Here is a 19,272-nt window from a genome sequence, read left to right on the forward strand (position 1 = left end):
CTAACGCGTGGTAATGTGACGTGGCGGGGAGGGCACACATGTAATGGCGACCCTCCCCTAAATATATTATTTTTATGCTATACTAAATTAAATTTAAAATCATAGGAACTTAGTATACCCGACTTGCATGTGGTTGGTTATGCTTTTGGTGTTATAGTGACAGCTATGAGGTTTGATCCTTGGTCTCCCATAGATTAGAACTGACAGTTACCGATTCACCATGTGGTTAAAAAAATAAAAAATAAATAAAAAATAAATTTAAAATAATATTAAAATATATTATTTTTTATATTTAAAGGCAGTATAGGTCACTTATTAAATTTTGTACTCTTAAATTTAATGGTGGCATTACTACGCCATGCATTGATGAATGGAGATGGAGATGGAGCATTGATGAATGGAGAGGATAGCTCCTTAAATTTAATGGTGGCATTACTACGCCATGCATTGATGAATGGAGATGGAGATGGAGCATTGATGAATGGAGATGGACGGATAGCTCCAGAAATATTGAAAGCCACGGGAGACCACCACCCACTGCTGCTTCGTATTGTACTGTGAACTGGCTCTCCCCTCACGATTGGGATATAATATAAATATTTCCTCCACACAAATTTATAAATAAATTACCTAAAACACAATATATCACCATTACTCTCTCTATGTTTGGGAGATCATTGTGGCGCTACTGTATCCACACAACCAACGCCACGGCCGACTTAAGTGCATCGCTGGTCTGTGAAGGCGTATCGCACTTCTCAGACCGTCACTCTTGACTAATACATCAATTAAGCAGTTGTAGAAATGGCGTATGTGATGGCTTCTCTGCAAACGCCACCAATAAGTAAGGAAGCATTTGCTTCTCGTATTCTCAGAATCAGTTCACATTTGACTAGTTCATTATGTGCTGCTCACAATTAAAATCATTGGTTGCTTTTCTCTATTAATACATAGTCGAGGGCCTTCACAGTTGGTAGGTTTCAACTTGAATGAATTTCTTTGTTGGTAAATGCTTCTTAGCCAGTTTTGGTTAATTTGAATCAAACCCAAGTACAGAGTAATTTTATGAATGCTTGACAAATTTGGATAGGATTGTCTCAATTCTATAAAAAGGGGAATGCTGAGAGAATAGAGTATAATATATCTTTATTTCCTAAATAATGTTGGGAAGATACTTGTAAACCAAATAATGTTGCTGTGAAATGTTTGGGCTATTGTTCAAGTGGAAATATTTGACGGCCATGTAGCGCATTTGAAATAGAAAAATTATATTGCTGTGGACTATCCAACAACAAAATTGGGTTACCGTGTGCTTGTTTTTTCACTCAATATTATGAATCGCTGATTAATCGGGGTTCAAAAAAATTTGCTCGCAATATTTTGTTCACTCTATTATTTTTGGCCAAATTTTTCATTATTTTTATTTTTCAAACCCTTGTCGAGTTATTGCCATACAAATTTTTCACAATATTGGTTCATCATTGCTGTGTTGCTGTCTCGGTATCGAAGTTACTCAGGTAATCTTATTGCTCACCATCTGCAACATCGAAATTTGAGGATAATGTATAGTAATAGCAAGACTGCAAGTGGAATTGCACACACGCATAAAAGAATGCAGAATAAACACGTTTCTAAGGTTGATTGCAACGGGGATCTGAAAATCACAATTTAAACTTTAATTTCGAACATGTTATCCTTCTGGTTATGGTTCTTCTCAAGTACTTACTGGATATTCTTCCCTGTTTCACACAAATTTTAAATGCCGAATTATCGCTACGATGCACATATCATTATTTTATATCGTATTGTTTCTGTTGTAAGGTTTCATAGCTATAAATAATATCGTGGAGTTGTTTATAGGGTCATATAAATAACAATCAAGTTTGGGCAAGGCATCCGGTACTGTTTGTATTTATTCATATTTGTCAGATTTCCGATATCCTCTGTACTGGCTTTCTTCATTTTCTTGACATCCTTTATAACTCGCATATATTTGTGAATCTAGTTTGATTTCACCCACTGTCAAATTTTCTACTTCTTTCCTGACCTTTGATATATTTCTTCCCCGTTGTCTTTAGATGGAAAATATTTGGGAGATCGAGAATGCTTGCATGGAACGCATTACTCATCACTTGTCGATTCCAGAATAATCTGCAGAAGTTTTGTTCATGCAAATGTTTCAAGAAGACTTATATATGGTTGGAAGTTTTTGACGAAGGATAGGAAAACTAAAGGCAAAAGTGATAGACAACTTATCTCCGAGTCACGTTCAGGACACTTGCATACATTTGCATCTATGGGAGAGAGTAGTGTTGGAGATCCTGCTCAATCATATGACGAAGATTCCCCTGTGAGATTGTTTACATGGCCCGAATCAAAGGTGAGATCGCATGCCAAATTGTAGTCTGAAATGAATTTGCTTTCACTTAGAGGTAGAAGTAATCTTTTTATTTGAAGTTTCATATTATATTTCAAAAGTCAAATTAATACATCGGGGCACAGAAAAATTACATGGCTCAAATAATAGGGATCCCAAGAGTAGTCTTGAATATAAGTTTGAGTATAATTCTTGCTGGAAATCTCTTTTTCTTTCAAGTTTCACTGTATGAAGTTTGCATCCATTTTGCCTTCAAACCAGTGCACTCTGCTGATCAAATATACATGCTCTGCGGTTCAACAGCTAGTATCAATGCATAGTTATGGGCTATTTCAGCTAAGGCTAGATATCGTTTTATGGATAGTTTAAGTTTTTGTGCTTTGGGTGCGATTGTGCTAAATTAGCATGGAAGCCAAATTATCTGTAATATTCCTCACTGCAAGTACCTTAAGGCTTAAAGCTCACAAACATTTTTTGAGTTTTTGTCTAGTCTGGCCTTAGTGAGTTTTCGTCAAACAGTTGGCAGGGAACTGCTGTAGATAACCTTTGTTGATTTTTAACTCTCAATTAGTCATGCACAGAACCGATACATTCCATAATGGAGACAACATAGACTGATTTTTATTTTACTCAGGAATTAATATGCCGCTGATATAAAGTTAATACCCGAATAAGTTCAAACATGAGCACACCTTTCAGATTTCAATTAAATTACACAGTACCATTGTCAAACAATTTGTCAGAAAACTTGAAAGAACACTTTAATCGTTTCCTGAGGCAAAGACTGATATTTTATTGAGAGCCAAATTTCAAAGTTTACAATGCCATGGAAGAACAACACCTGGGATAACCTCGAAACTGATAGGAAAAATCAGAATTGATAATTTGATGATTCCCTTGAGTACAATGTGGCCTCCTTAACTGCCAGGCTGCTACAGGAATATAATAATTCTCTTGAATATATTGGAACACTTACCTACTGTAAAAAGAAACCAGACTCGATGATTACTCTAATTCTGTCCTCTTTAACAAGCTGCTATAGCACTTGGTTTATGAACTCGGCCCAAGACAAACCCGCATCTGAAGCTGACTGTAAACATATATTTAGATAGCTCCCTTTTTAATGAAGTGGCCTCCTTAAGAGATGACAGAAATTAGTTCTGGGCATGAGAAACTCAATCTGAAAATGAAGGGGAATTTGGCCCTCTTCATGATGGAAACACTATCTGAAGTTGACACTATACACAAGGCAGATTTGTCTCTTGAACCAACTCGATCTCTTTGGATTGGAGCTATGTAAAGTCGGCCTTCTCATGGGAATGGCTTAGCCCTCAAAACAGTGAGAAATCGACCTTCTCCTTAACTGAAGATGACTGCAATTTGTCCCTTATGCTGCTTACCAGAACATGGAACAATTCGGCCTTCTTGAGATCAGTCACTTGGCATGCAAACCACTGGCTTGGTTTCTTCAACAAATACGCCCCTCTTGGCACAATAAAATGCAACTCGTCCTTGGCATTTGTGGTCTTCTTGGCACGATGAAATCTGGACTTGCAACACGGCTTCCTCTTTAATTAGACAACTTGGCCTCTAGTGATATAGCAAGTAACTCGACCCTCCTAATGGAAAATGAATTCGGCCTCCACGTTTTGTGTAGCCCTGCAAGCAGCTAATTGAAATGCTGAAGATTCTCTGCAATAGACACAATTGGAAGACCTGAAGTGATCTTCCCCAAGAGTTAACTAGGGTGGCACTCAAAGTCCACCGAAATCAGCTTAGAGTTTCGCTTGAAACTCTTTAGTCTGAAACTCGCTTGAGTTTCCTTTCAATGTCAATGAGAGATGATAGAAAAATAGAATGCTCAACAAATAAGTCCTTCCTTCTTTTATAATTTTCCTCATGCTTCTAGATTCCTTTTCTAATATTATTTTATTGGCAGGGGCCATTTTCCACTTATTAACTTTTCCGCCATTCTAATAAAATAATAATTTGCCGCCATTCTCCAATAAAATAATAATTTGCTGCCATTCTCCGTAAAATAATATTTTCCCCTTTTATTAATATTACCAAAATTGGCAAAACTCCTTAGTGATTCCCATGCTCACAAAATTGGGTATATTACATTATCAAAGTTTCTTCTTTTATCCTATTATCCTACATTAATGACAAATCTGAACCACAATTTAACTTCTAAAGAAATAACATCTAATGGTGTTGAGATTTTTAAAAGTCAACAAAAGAATTGATGGAACTAAGTCTTACACAAATTTTTGAAATAGCCTCCTCACAAGTGCCCTAGGGAGAGATAGGTATAGTGCACTAGAGGAGAGAGAGTGCAAAAGGCAAGCACATGAGTGTTGGAAATATTGAGGGGGGGGGGTGAATCAATATTCCTTTTCAATTGTTACTTATACTAGTTAAATCAATTATATTTAGAACACAAAATAAGCAATAGGAATAAATGCTTTTATTAATATAATTTTTATAATGAATCAAGTACAATATATAGGGCTCCAACCCTTGATGAAGACACCGATCTTCAATTCCCCGGCTCCAACCTATTGCCAAGCACCAACTTGGTCTTTTGTGAGGCTCCAACCCTATCTTGTCAAGGCACCAACCTTGGATTTAGGAGCATCAACTCCAAGGACACAAATCCTTCCAATTCTGAGGCACCAACCCCAAGGGCTCCGACCCTATCTTGTCAAGGCACCAACCTTGGATTTAGGAGCACCAACTCCAAGGACACCAATCCTTCCAATTCTGAGGCACCAACCCCAAGGGCTTCGACCCTCTGCTATATATTGTCTAGATATGTTTGGTAGTAATTCTCTGCTCCCAAAATCTTCTTCACTGAATTCTGTCTATCTACAACTTCATTGCTACATCAATGACAACCTGTCTTCATATGAAGGAGTCTTCACAACTCTTCATATTGCCCAAACAGAGTCTGCAAAGTTACCTCATGATGATTTCAAATAGGCATCATGATCTCCAATAATGTTTCCAAGATTTGTTGAAGCTTTCCAACAAGATATCTGCGCTAAGCCTCAATGTATGCACAAAAGCAATTCTTTGTTTTCAAGCCTCTGTTCTTATTGTTGTAGTAATTGCTTTAGGAGTGATTGTCACAGTATCTTACTTCCAAGGAACAAACTCACAAATACTTCAACGCTGGTGTTGTCTACTGCTCCCTTCAACTGATGACTGATGAAATCTTACTTCGCTGGTTCGAGGTCAAACAGATCTTCACAAAAAAACTGTTCTTCAAGTTGAGGTCTGTACTTCTTCTAATTCATCACAGGTCTGAGCCTTTCAAAGATTAACCCAATCAACAAAATTTCTCGACCTTCGGCTTCCTTCTTTCCTGCTGGACCTTCGGCTTCCTTCCTTCCTGCTCGACCTTCGGCTTTCTCTGTTTCTTCAAGTTCACGAGTTGTGAACTGTTACTTCTTCTTTGTGTTAGATGCACGAAATCTGTTGCCTGAAGTGAAGCGTTTCAACTTGTATATATATGAGTTTTGCCAATAACCAAAAGACACGTTCATTGGGAGGAGAGGCTGACTTATGAGTTTGCACATTAAAAGATTTTATCGGAGAGGCCCTTTTTTAATATTCATCCAAGGCTATACCCACATGGAGGTCCCACATTAATCGCAATCGCAACCGCAACATTATCACATTAATCGCAATCGCAACATTCATGAAAATCAGAGTTATTCCTTTAATCCCGCAATCACAATTTTCGGAGGTTTGCACATAACATAGCGATTCCCCTACTGCCGACGGAGTGGATGCGATATGATCTTAAGCAGTTGTTAATAAATTTGTCGAGTCCACAACCTTATCGCAATCGACGGTTTGACATCCCTTAGAAACTAGTGATACTGTGGATGCGATATTGTATAAAGTCATGTTATAGTGGTGCAGCGGGTCCACAATATTATATCGCAATCGGAGGTTTTACCGTGACCTTTATGACCTGCAATATGAAAGTTCATACGACGGATGCGATATAGTATTAAGGTGTATTATAATGGAACCATTGGGTCCGCAGTACATATCGCAATCGGTGTTTTACCGTGACATCCTGTTAAGACTTGTGATATGAAAGTTTCGATGAGGCAGACACGATATAACATAATGGTGTATTCTAATGGAGCGGTTGGGTCCGCATATCAAATCGCAATCAGGGGTTTTGTGCGGTGGCATATAATAGAACCCACCGATATGATATGTTAACTCCTCCGGTTTATGCGCTGTGAACTTTTAAAAGGTTTCCATGGTTTATTCCTTCCTCCGATATTGCTCTTACTCTTGGCATATGCGATAGATCTGCTTTGTCTTGGCTTGTCGCTCCTGTGGCTTCTCTTCACTCCTATGACTTCCGATACACTGCTCCGATAGCTCTTCTTCCGATAGCTCTTCTATGATGGCTTCCGATATCTTTCCTCCTCGGTTCCACTGTTTCTATTACGTCTGTATTCAATCCTTGGATCCTCCATGAGCAGTATCATGATCAATGGGCATCAATGGGAAACCTCACATGTCACAAGAATTTGCCATCACAAACACTGCCATATTGACATCAATGACAACCTAGATTAACAGGCACATCTCAAAGCCCATTATGGAAGGGCAGGCCATTATGAAGTCCCCACTTGTGGTCCATGATTAGGTAAGCTCATTCGCTTGATTTCTTTAATGACTTGTTGTATTGGAAGCCTAGGGGGACGCATTAGATCTTATGTAGGATTGCAGATGGTTTCCATTTGGGGTTCGGTCTCCCTATACAGGGGCCTAATCCTCCAGAGGGCCACATTGGTACATATAGGGTGAGCGTTGAGAGCCATGGGCCTCCACAGCAGCAGATTGCACTTCATGGATCCCCACAACCATTCAGAGATTGTTCGTGGTTCACTCATTGGACGAAGAGGATGCACCTGATCCATCATGCTCAGTTGGCCCCAGATCTACACCATACACTTGGTAGATGATCTAGGACTTCTACAATGATGTGGCATCTCCTACATTATCATCCTAGTCCTTGAGGGCAACCTACAGACATCTTCGATTTGTTTGGAGACCCATGAGGACACTTGTGTGCCCCCACAGTCATTTGGAGCACCACAGGTTATTACAAGGGGCCAACCCCTTGTCCACTGCTTTTGAGGGTCCTATTCTTCATTGTGGCACCCATGGACCCCATTAGGCCTCTTAGAGGGCCCTACAACATGCATAGATTATTATTTGTCCTCTTAAGAGGCTTACCTTTTCATTTGTGAGCTAGTTTGGTGGGCTTGTCACCAAAGTTAGGTCATTTGCACATTATTTTATTTTTAGGGGCTAATGTAGGCCCATTAGCTAAATCGAACTCCTAATTAGTGTATAAATAGGAGTTAGTTGGATTCATTTGTATCATCACTTGACTTGGGTTCTGTCTATCTTCAGAGAATTTCACACTTTTTCCTTGGAGGATTATTTTGGATGATGGATGAATTTTGATGTATGGATTTGGGCTATTTCTATCTTGGAGCTTTTTATTTGCAAATGTGATGCTGGTTGGATATACTCTCTAAAATTGTAAGTGCAATTTTAACGTTATTTTTCTTGTTGTTGCATACATTTGAACTTCGCATTAGGGTTAATTGTTGCATGAATGAAATGTGGAATTATGTGTCTATTTAGCTTATTCTTTGTATTGGCCATTGTTAGATGAAGTAAATGTCCTAGAGATCATGTTATCTTGATAATCTTGCACCATTTGTATGAAGTATAAATGCTTGAAAGTCACTTTTCTTCTCTTTCCTCTAACATTGGACGAAGTTGACTTTTGGAGCCTCCTTGAACAAGAAACTAAATCCTTCTTCATTATTATCCTTGACTCCATATCCCCAAGTGAATTAAGCACTGGTCACTCAAAAGGGGTGATCATTTTAACCCTCTTTTCTCCCTCTTCCCCTTTTTTCCTAGGTCTAGCTCCATTAGGTCACCTAGGGCATCAATTTCCCAGGAAAGTAGCCACAAGAAAACTTCGATCTCCTAGATACAACTGCGCTGGTGGAATCTCCAGATACCCATTTGAAGCAATTATGATGGTGGAATCTCCAGATACCCCAAGCCCTAGCTCTAGGATCAAGTTTTGCCTAGGTGTTCCCAAGGCTAGAACCTAGTAGGATCAATTTGACATCTTTGGAAGAAAATTCTTGTTTGATCCTTTCCCCTCACCTTGGCTAGGTTAAGAACATCATTGGTTGCTAAAATCCATCCCCTAACCTGTGCTGGGTCCACTTGGACTCGTGTGGTCCCATTCTTCACCAAAGCCTATTTATCAAGGACTACTCGAGAATCGAAGTTCTCAAAAGGATTTTAGGGATTGAGAACATCCTTTATAGGTCTTATCCTCTTACCTCAACCCTCCAATCCTCGTCCCCTGTGCCTTGAAGATCAAGCCACTTGCTTAAAATGCAAGCAAGCTTTTTCCCTCAAACTCGAGAGGGAATCATTTGGGTCACTCCATCTCTTTATTGATCTACACTTTATAAGTGACTTCCTAACTACCAGGTATCCTTCCATCAATGAAAGTCCGTAAAGAGCAGCGAGTCTTAGCAGTGGTGACAATGGGCTAAGTCTCCATCATTGTCCTTGACCTAGCAGTTGCCCTCTTAGGATCCCCCTTAGGTGCCATGCTAGTTTGAGCAGTAACAAGCTAGAAGTCTTATTGAAAGACATTATTAACATCTGATTTATCTTAAAAGGTCTTATCCTCTCCCTCTCGAGGATAAAAACACATTCAATACAATAGGTGCTTGGGTCATTCCCTGCATACAAAGACTTAGTTTCTAAAGTTAGACAATCAAAATGCTCCATCTCAAGTATAGAAGGCATGCAAATGATAATTATATGGTTTGTAGCTAATACTTGTAGAAATTGCAACTTTGAAAGTTGGCAGGTTTTGGAGATTTTGGATTTGTAAACCCTAGCTAAAACACAAATAAAAAAAAATCCTGAGGATAAAACCCTAGGGCTAATCATTTCTGCTAGAAGAAGAAGCTCTAGCTCTTGAGAAAGACAAAAATGACATCATGCTAAGATGGTTACAAGAAGTACAAGATTAAGAGGGAGCTGATTCTCTTTTCAAAAGATAAGTACTTTACATCTCCTTTCTTTGATTACCACCGTTATTATTGTCTTTATCTTTGGATAATCTTTTGTACTTTGCTTGATTATATTTTTTATTCCATAGCCTTTTCCTAATAAAGTTTGCAGGTCAATAATAATAGTTGCCCAAGACTTGACAACAGATGGAAGAATGGGAAGAACATAGCAAAGCTAAAAGACTTTCGAATTATGAAGGAATGTGATTAGAGGAAGAGATAGTAGTTTGAAGTATGCATTAGATCTAGCAAACACCCCATAGCAACATAAAGGTTCTCCTGGTAAGAGGGAGAGGTTCATGTTAAGACGATTACCACAGTTAGAAGAGTTATCCCAAATTTTGAAGAAGCATCATGATTAAAGAAGACCTCGTACTTTGGGAAAGAAGGATTCATGAGCCAAAGGAAGAAATATTGACTTCAGATGAACCTGGAAGAAGAAATTAACATGAAGGATCTTACAACTTGGGACTTGAGGTTACATTGATTGGATTGGTAGTGGCGATGATGAGTAGAGATACTACTGATGATTGGAATCTGGTATGGTTTCTTGGAAGAGCGTTAACTAGGATTCAGTTGCACTGCAGAGGCAAAATATATGGCAGTTTGTACAATTAGCTGTGAAGCAGTTTGGCTCCGTAAAACATTTGATGTATTATTTGACGACATGTTGAACTTGATCGTGATACTCTATAAAGATTGTCAAAGAACTTGGTTCTTCATGAAAGTTTGAAGCACTTTGTGCTTCAAGAATATGGTGCAGATAGGAGCCAAGAAGCTACAATGGATATCCAAGAACGAACAGGTAGCTGATGCATTGGTGAAGTCCCTTCCCAAGGGATAGGATAAGTATTTTTGAGACAAGCATTGGGCTTGTGGATATCTCCTGCCTAGTTGAGAGGGAGTGAGGATGGACACTGTGTTCTCCATGTGTAATGTACTATGGCCAGGACTAATCGCCATAAGTCTAGTGCATAAACACAAATGGAGAGAATGGTGGATTGGATAAGCATCTTGGACGAAATTTTTGAGTCATGTACTATGACTAGGACTAACAACTGTAAGTCAAGTACATGGACTTGGTTAAAGAATGGTCTGGTGGACGAACTTTTTCTTGGGATTAGGAGGAAATGGTCCTGTGAGGACATACCTTGGTGAACCTAGGTGGGTTATGTGCCTTGAGAGGTGGTGGTGTCCTATTGAATGCCTCCCAACATTGTGCTTTGATCTATTGGAGAGATAGAACGTACTTGTCAAGGCCTTGGTAATTTGACAATGCTGGTTATGATGATGTAGGTTATCATCATGATGCTTATCAATCCAGATCCTTTCTTATAGAAGTTCTCAACTTGAGAATATCGTGATAAGTCATTATGAATATCTCCCTAGTTAAGAGGGAGTGTTGGAATTGTAGCTAGGTTCGGTCTTCATAATTATCATTGCATCAATATGTATTTTATGTAAAAACAAAAGAAGAAATATTATTATTTTTCTAGTATGTTCTTCATGCTTTATTTTGGTCAAAAGAAAATGTGAAAGGGCATGTTCTTCGTGACCCTTGTGAAAAGAAGAAAATTTGAAATTTTGTAAGTGTCATTTGTCCTTCCAAGTTGCCAAGTTGGCCCTCTAGAAAGACAAGTCGGCTTGCCGAAAGGACGTGTCTCTTCACATGAACGAACAACTATATATTGGCACATATCCTCTACCATTTGGAATCCAATTCAGGTCTATTCTATGAAAAGCAATTCAGGTATGTGGCATGGAATCTGAGACACATAAGACAAGTTTTCGGAGACACCATTATTCTCTGTGATGTGAGCTGAAGGAAGGCTAATCTTTGTTTATGATGCGAGCTATATGAAGGTCAATCTTTGTGTATCATTGGAACTACAGGAAGGCTAATCTCTGTGTATTATGCGAGCTATAGGAAGGTTAATCTTTGTGTATCATGCGAGTTACAGGAAGGTTAATCTCTGTGTATCATGCGAGCTATAGGAAGGCTAATCTTTGTGTATAATGTGAGCTGCAGGAAGGGTATAATTTTTGTGAAATATGAGCTACATATCTCTATGGGACGAGGCATCTAAATTACAGGCATGTGGCAGATTGGTTAACTACTTTGTGGACAAAACATGGCAAAGTTTGGAGGGATGACTTGGCAGTTGGATCACTGGTTAGTTTGACTTGGATTTCTCTTGTTGACAAAGAATCTATAAAGAAAGAATTGATGGGTTTTCCCCCTTGTGGGTTTTTCATTGGCCTCTCGCCTAATCTTTGTTGTCTCTTGTGCATTATGATCTCTATTTGAATGGCTAAATTATTAATGTGTAATTGCTTGATGACATAACTAAACAAAGTAAATTCTAAGGAAAAATATGTATATAAGTCATAAGTAATTACCATGTTTAGAAATTCTCTCATGCATTGGAATTTCAATAGGAGAAACCCTAGTTTGGTTGCTTCAACTTGAGGGCTTTTTGAAGGTTTCATGTGCCATTCGCTTGCTAATACTCATTGTTGGAAACCTTTTCCTTGACACATTGATCTTAGGACGTTTCGTCCTGCTTGCTATTACTCAAGCCCTAGGTCCTGCATGTCCTAATTAGGCTTTTCTAAGGGATGCAAATTGCCTTATTCTCATTGGTTAAGCCTTGTACCTAAGTAGAGCCATCCTTTAGGAGCCTATTGTGTCATCTTAAACCTCTAAGCCTAGAATATTTCTCTAGGTGACTTATTTACCAGGAAGCCTCCCATTGGTGAAAGTCCATAAACAGTAGGGGTAGTGGTTTTGGTGACAATTGGCCACACCTCATTGTTGTCAGTCAGTTTAGTGCTTGCCTTGTAGAGTATTGCTGCAAAATCTAGCAGGCCTTGGAGAAGGGCACTCTACAAGGCTAAAACTAGACTAAGAGACAAAAATGGGTAGTGGCCCACTATCACCAGAGCTAAAACTCCCTGCTCTTTATGGATTTTCACCGATTGGAGGAGCCCCTTTATGTGAAAAATGTCACTTTAATGGATATTCTAAGGTTAGGGTATGAGGTGAAACAATAAGGCTTTCGACATGAAAGGCGCAATTTAGGTTTAAGGCTCCAGTTGAAGGCAATTCACTTTCTTGATTGAAGTCTATTTGATGAGGCAAAAACCTAGGGTTTGATTGATGGGTTGAGTGTTGGAGTAACCAAAGGCCAGGGCTAGGAGAAAAGGTTTCCAACAATGTATATTAGCAAGGCCAAGGCTCATGAAACCTTCAAAGAAGCCCCTAAGGTGAAGCAAAACTAGACTAGGGGTTCCCTCTTAGGCCAAACAACTAGGGCAAGAATATTTATGGACAAGATTGAAGTGGATGCTCACCAAAAGGATAACTTTTGTGGCAAATGCTATCCCCTTGATGTTTAGGCTTGCCAATCCCACAAATTCACATTGCTCTCACACCAAGCCCTAGTTAGCTCACTTTGCCTTGAAGGAGTCGAATTTAGGGAAGAGAAATTAATGGATTAAATGTTAAATTGATCATCCACAAGGAGTGCCAGTACCTAGATCCTTGGGAGGGTGGAGTCTATGATGTGGTAGATTAGCCAACAGGGTTCTAAGGAGGCCGAAATTTTGATGCCCTATCACTATAATTTCAACTATTACCTATGCCATGGATAATAGAGATTTCATGGGAGAGCTACCAAGAGTTCACCACTATGACCATTCATTCACATGCTATGAATAATGTATGCAATAGATCATCTAGGTAACATTCAATATATCTTCAATTAATTAGGGCACAGTTAGCATAACCTAGAATCAACATTATTCCATACATCAGACATGAAGAAAAATAGATTTTCAACCATTAGGTACACTTACAAGATAACATGCAATGATTCCATCCATGATCCAAAGAATAGCTCCAAAGATAGGCATGTCAACTCCAAATATCAAAATGCATTCATAGATCCTTGATTCTCTACAAGAGATATGCCAAAAGTTCTAAAGGGGGCGAAATTCCAAGTGCTCGATGATGAATGACAAGATGTATCTCTCTATTTATATGAGGAGATCAAATTATATTTTAGCCTACTAGCCCCCTAAAAATCATAAAATAATGTGCTACAACATGCTAGGCCACAAGCCGACCTAGTAGCTCATGTAATAAACTCAAAACAAGCCACATATGTGAGCCGAAATGATGATAATGTTGACGTCATGCTAGCATAAGCCTCTTCTAGGCAAGTGTTGAGCGTCAAGGGTGCCCTAAAGTGTGTAGAAGCTCTCTAAAATTGTCTTCTAGGGGTTGGCCCTAGATATCTCTCAATCTCCCTCTATGGACCCCAGTGTTGATGTTGGCACCTAATCTTTAGGGATTGGGATAATATTGTAAATATTATAAATATGAAAATAAGAAAATGAAGAGACATTGGAATATGAATTCCAAGGGTCTCCCTCTGCTTGTATTATTAATGATTTTCCTAATAGAAACCATCAATTCGTGGAGTTACCAATAGAGCAGTTCCTAAATTTAGCTCTCTTTCCCACGTAACTCCTTTGCCTTAAGTCTTGTTGTTTTTGTAGGTATGTCAGTCTACTGTTCTTTCTGAACGCTCTTATTGAATCACTCCTGGTTTGTGCATTGTATTAATGGAATACAAAACGTTTGGAACGTCCCTATGCGTTGAGTCTCTGTGCAGTGAGTCATATGTATAGTTTTGAATGCAATGATGAGTGTTGGGATATGTTGAATGTTGGTTCAAATTGGTTGGACATTCTCTTGTGCAACTCAAAGTTCATATGCCTCCCTTCTTTGCATAGAATATAGCGTTGCAGTGTGCTCATTCTCTGCTATATGTGCGTTGAATCTCCACGGTGCGTTTGTTCATTTCGGTCTCTGTGCATTGGTTAAAACTCTGGTATGTGTTGTGAAGTTTTTATATGCCATGAACTGTTCCATTGAGAGCTGGTTGTTGCTGAATTATAAAGTTGTCATTGATTCTCTCTGTTGAATAATTCATGATATATGTTGAACGATATGTGCATACATGTGCGTTGGTTCATATTATATATCCGTAGGGTTGAAGTTTTATATGTGCGTTTTATTGGCCGTGCTTTAATGTATTGAATGTCGTGAAGGTCTACATTCAAGTCTGAGTTGTTCACGGTGATACGGTTGGGCACATATTCATATGCCTTGGTTTAAAACATTACAACATTGAATTGGTTTATATGTGTGTTGAATTGGTTTTTAATTGTGTGTCGTATGTTTAAACCATTGAGATATGTACTGAACCATTCGTATATATGTTGGCATATGATGGTTATATAATCTGTTTAAGATAGAGAGCCTCGGTTATTTTGACTAATTTTTGAACACATACTTGTATGATGGGTTTTTGTGAAGAGATTTTTATCAAAGATTATTAGTTCAAGAACTTTGTCTATTCAAGGCTCAACGCATAAGTTTTGCACAGATGCATTCAGTCATCTCCATCGTTAGAGTAGTTTTCACTAACAAAGATAACTACCGTGAATGGTCCAAAAAGATAAAATATACCCTCATTTTCAATGAACTATGGAAAGGTGGTTGTGAAGGAGAATGTGGCAATCCACCTGAAAAACCCACATCTGACATAGAGCTTGCCTTATGGGAGAACAAGAATAGTAAGGTCTATGGGAGAACTCAAATGATTAAAGAAATGAGAATTGAGCATGCTAGAGAGATGAGTGCCATGCAGTCTAGGTTGATTCAAATGGAACGAAATCAAGCTCAGAATGTTCAACCTAGAAATAATAATAATCCATGGTTGAAAAGGAATCCTCCTGCTGAGCAAAGACCTCCTGATCTGTTGGAATCTACAAATATGATTGCCCAGCTTTCATCCTTTTGTAGACCTTGCCAAAGTTTCCATGATGAAGAATCTTGTGCTATTGCAAAGAATATCTTGAATGATGGGTTTATGACAATAGGAGACCAAATCAACATGTTTGGAAAAGAGTTTTCCTTGCCTTTGGAAGATTGGATTTAAGTTATTGAAAATAACTGTAGTGTTGAGACTCTCATCTCTTCTAGTAGAAACAATGTTGAAAATGAAAGTGAAGTGTTGTTTGAGGGTCAATTTATGCAGGAGAAAAACACAAAAGAAGTTGCTTCTGATGTTCCGAATTTTCATTTGAATATTGACTTAGGAGAATGGATTAGCAATGCAAAAATATCTCTGCCTATCAATGAAATGATCAAGAGTCTGTCTTAAAAGACTATAGTCATGGAAACTGTCAAAGATCCTTCACCTTGTTTTCCATGCAGTGGTTTTATTGAAATTGAGAAAGTTCCAGAAAAAGTCTCTCCTCCTAAGGACCCTCAAGATGAGCTCATTATGAAACAGTCCAACATGGGAAATTATGTTGTCCTTTCTGATCCTATAATCTTACCAGAACAAAGGAATGAATCTAAGGATCAAATTTGGCACATGAGCTTTGATGGTGCTCGCTCTAAGCAAGGTAAAGGGGTTGGGATTGTTTTGGTATCCCCTTTAGGTCATATGTTTAAGTTCGCTTTCCGATTAGAGTTCGAAGCTACTAATAATGTAGCTGAGTATGAGGCTTTGTTGATGGGCCTTGAAATAGCCAGGGACCTCAAGATAAAATTATTAAATGTAAAAGGGGACTCTGATCTTATCATTAAGCAGGTCAAGGGTATATTCTCATGCAAAAGTGATAGACTTAAAAAGTACCGGAATGCTGTATGGGATACTATTGAATTATTTGATGCCTTTGGTCTCCAAATCATTCCTAGAGAGGAAAATAGTCAAGCAGATGAGCTTGTTGTGGCCGCTTCTACTTTCCAAATATCTGATAATTTGATAAAGGATAAGGCCAAAATGGAAGTAATTTTCAGACCGTCAGTCCTAGATAATATAGAACATTGGCAAGTGTTTGATGATGAGAAACAAATTGTTCGTTTCTTAATCACTTAGATGAGTTTGAAGATTTTCAGGCATGTTCTAAGGAGGAAGGGTCTGATTCTAATAGTAAAGATATGACAAATCCTACTCCTGGAAATATTGTGGCTATGGAACAACTCTTTGATAGAAATGATGCTACCAAGAAAAGTGATGAAAAGAAGATAGACCCTGGTGAATTTATTGAGGTAAATATCAGTTTCCCCGAAGATCCAAAGATTGTCAAAATTGGTAAAGGGACTTCTGAAGAGGAAAAGGAGAATCTGATTGACTTGCTCATTGAATATCGTGATGTCTTGGCCTTTTCTTATGATGAACTCAAGGGCTATAGGAAAGATGTTATTGAGCATACTATTCCCTTGAAAGATGAAGATGCTAAACCATTCAAGCAAAAGCTTAGGCAAATCAATCCTAAGTTGGCCCCTCTCGTTCAGAAAGAGTTGCAAAAAATGCTTGCTGCTGGTATCATCAGACAAACTCGACACTCATCCTGGTGTTCAAATTTGGTGATTGTTAGAAAGAAGAATGGTACTATTAGACTATGTGTTGATTTCAGAAATCTTAACCTAGCTTGTAAAAAGGACAACTATCCTTTACCCAACATGGAAAATATGCTTCAAAGAATAACTGGTTCTAGTTGTTGAAGAACGTAACTAGGTTCGATCTTCATATTTATATTTGAGTCAAAGAATGAAAAAGAAATTTTTATTATTGTTACAATGACTTATTAAAGCATGGGTTTCATGCTTGGGTCATCATTTTATAGGTCAAAGTTCCCATTGAGGACTTCTAGGTTTTATTCTGTGTCATTAGAGTCATTCTCCATCTAATGAGACCCTTCTTGGGCTTTTGTATCATGTAAAAAGAATTATTATGGAGTCAAAAATATAATTTTTCACCTCCACACCAAGTCGGCCTTAGCTTGATGAAGTCGACCTACAAGAGGATAGTTCGACCCACAGAAGAGGCTATATATACAAGAGCTGTTGAAAATTGGTACCGGAGGACAGGTGGTTCCCTTAGGCTTTGATCTTTGGCCTAGGGAAAAGTGTCCAAAAGAATTTAATTTTTCTCCTAAAGTGACTTTATAATTTTATAAAGTTAAATCTAATTTAAAAGTGACTTTAAGTGATAAAGTTACTAAGTCTAATTTTAAAGTGACTTTTATAAAGTCAATGAAAAATTAGAAAAGAAAAGTTACTTTGGAAATAAAGGTCTTTATTAAAGTGGGGTGAATTAAAAAATAGAAAGTGAGATTTAAATGAGCATTTAATCTCAGCCATTGATCTAAATCTATTTCAGCCATTGGATTTAGGGATCACCCAAAAGTCACTTGGGGTTAGATTAAAGGAGGAAAAGGAGGAAAAGGTCATTTATTCTTTCATGAGCAGATTGGGAGAAGGAGAGCAAGAGAGCAAGAGAGATTTCTGAGCAGGGAGGAGAAGGAGACAGCAGCTTGGCACACATTCCAAGGCAGCAGTTGAGCAGATTTGTACAGCTGGTTCAGCACACAGTGAAAGGCAGATTTTGGCACGATTTTCGAGGAGTGGTTTGCACAAAAATCGAGGAGTAGTTTGCTGATTTTTCTGCACGCAAAATGAGGGCCGTACAATGCATTTATTGCAGTCCGTACAACGCATTTAATGCTGGCCGTACAACAACATTTAATGCTGAAAGTGGGCACGAAAATCGAAGAGGCCGTACAACATTTATTGCTGTCCTGTTTGTTGTAATTTCCAGTTTGCTGTGAGGCATGGGAAAAGAGATAAGTTGTAAATTTGCTTGCTGATTTTTTTGCTGAATATTTCTCACTGTGAAAAAGGCATTTTCAGAAATAAAGAAGAGCTCTCGAACTGGTTTTCCCCAAGAGTTGTAGGGGGTTTTTCCAGGGTCACATTGACCAAAAATCTCAGTGTTTAAATGTGTTTTAATGGCTGTTTATTACTGCTGATTTTTATTTCTGCAATTTCCAGCATTCTGTAAAATTTCCAGAATTTGTGTTTTCAGCAAATTTATTTTTTCCAGCTTGTTAAATGTATGGTTATGGGAAAGGGCATTTAACTATATGGGAGAAATAAGGAGAAACTGAAAACCGGGGTGGGAAATGAGAAATTTCTACATGGTATCAGAGCTTGAGTGCTGAAGGGCAGTTTGGGACAGCAAAAGGAAAAATTACAGCTGCTGATTTTTCACTCAGAAAATTCCAGCAAGTTGATTTTTTCATAAACAACAGTTTTATCTTTACTACAGCAGTGCTATTTTTCAGTTTTAGGACAGCAGGATGTCATTAGGATTGAGGGTGGAGGATAGGTTGGATGGGCATACAAATTACAGAGTTTGGAAGGAGAGAATGCAGAGTATCTTTGAGGAGGCAGAAGTCTGGGTTATCATGGTGCATACCACACAGAACCCTGTTGTTGTGCCTACTGATGCTACTCAGTTGACAGCTTATAATAAAAAGAACAACAAGGGTAAGAGGCTGATTCTAGACGGAATCAAAGACCATTGCATTCCTCATGTGAGAGGAAAGAGCAATGCCCATGAGATGTGGACAGCATTGTCCAATTTCTACCAGAGTACTAATGAGAACCGGAAGATGGTCTTGAAGGAGAAGCTGAAGAACATTAAGATGGGTAATGATAGTGCAGCTGGATATCTCACAAAGATTACTAATGTGAGAGATGAGTTGGCAGCGATTGGAGAGGCCATTCCACCCACTGAGTTGGTGCGGATTATAGTGAATGGCCTCCCCCGTTCATGGTTGAACTTTGCTGATGGGGTTTGTGCACGTGAG

General features: G+C 38.5%; 1 protein-coding gene across 3 annotated transcripts in view; it reads left to right on the top strand.

Moving 5' to 3' along the window:
* Positions 1-484: 484 nt before the first annotated feature.
* Positions 485-19,272, top strand: part of NDC1 (NAD(P)H dehydrogenase C1) — a 330,375-nt gene continuing 311,587 nt past the window's right edge. The window contains exons 1-2 of one of the 3 annotated variants that reach the window (XM_089431657.1): positions 485-844; positions 2,079-2,380. In XM_089431657.1, coding sequence (XP_089287783.1) covers positions 805-844; positions 2,079-2,380 — 342 coding nt within the window. In that variant the 5' untranslated portion in view covers positions 485-804. The other 2 variants (XM_089431656.1, XM_089431658.1) reach the window with 2 other exon arrangements.

The sequence above is a fragment of the Pinus tabuliformis genome, chromosome 5_1 (genome assembly GCF_031772625.1).
Source record: "Pinus tabuliformis cultivar Carrire ecotype Pingquan chromosome 5_1, CPIR1, whole genome shotgun sequence".
Lineage (NCBI taxonomy): Eukaryota > Viridiplantae > Streptophyta > Pinopsida > Pinales > Pinaceae > Pinus > Pinus tabuliformis.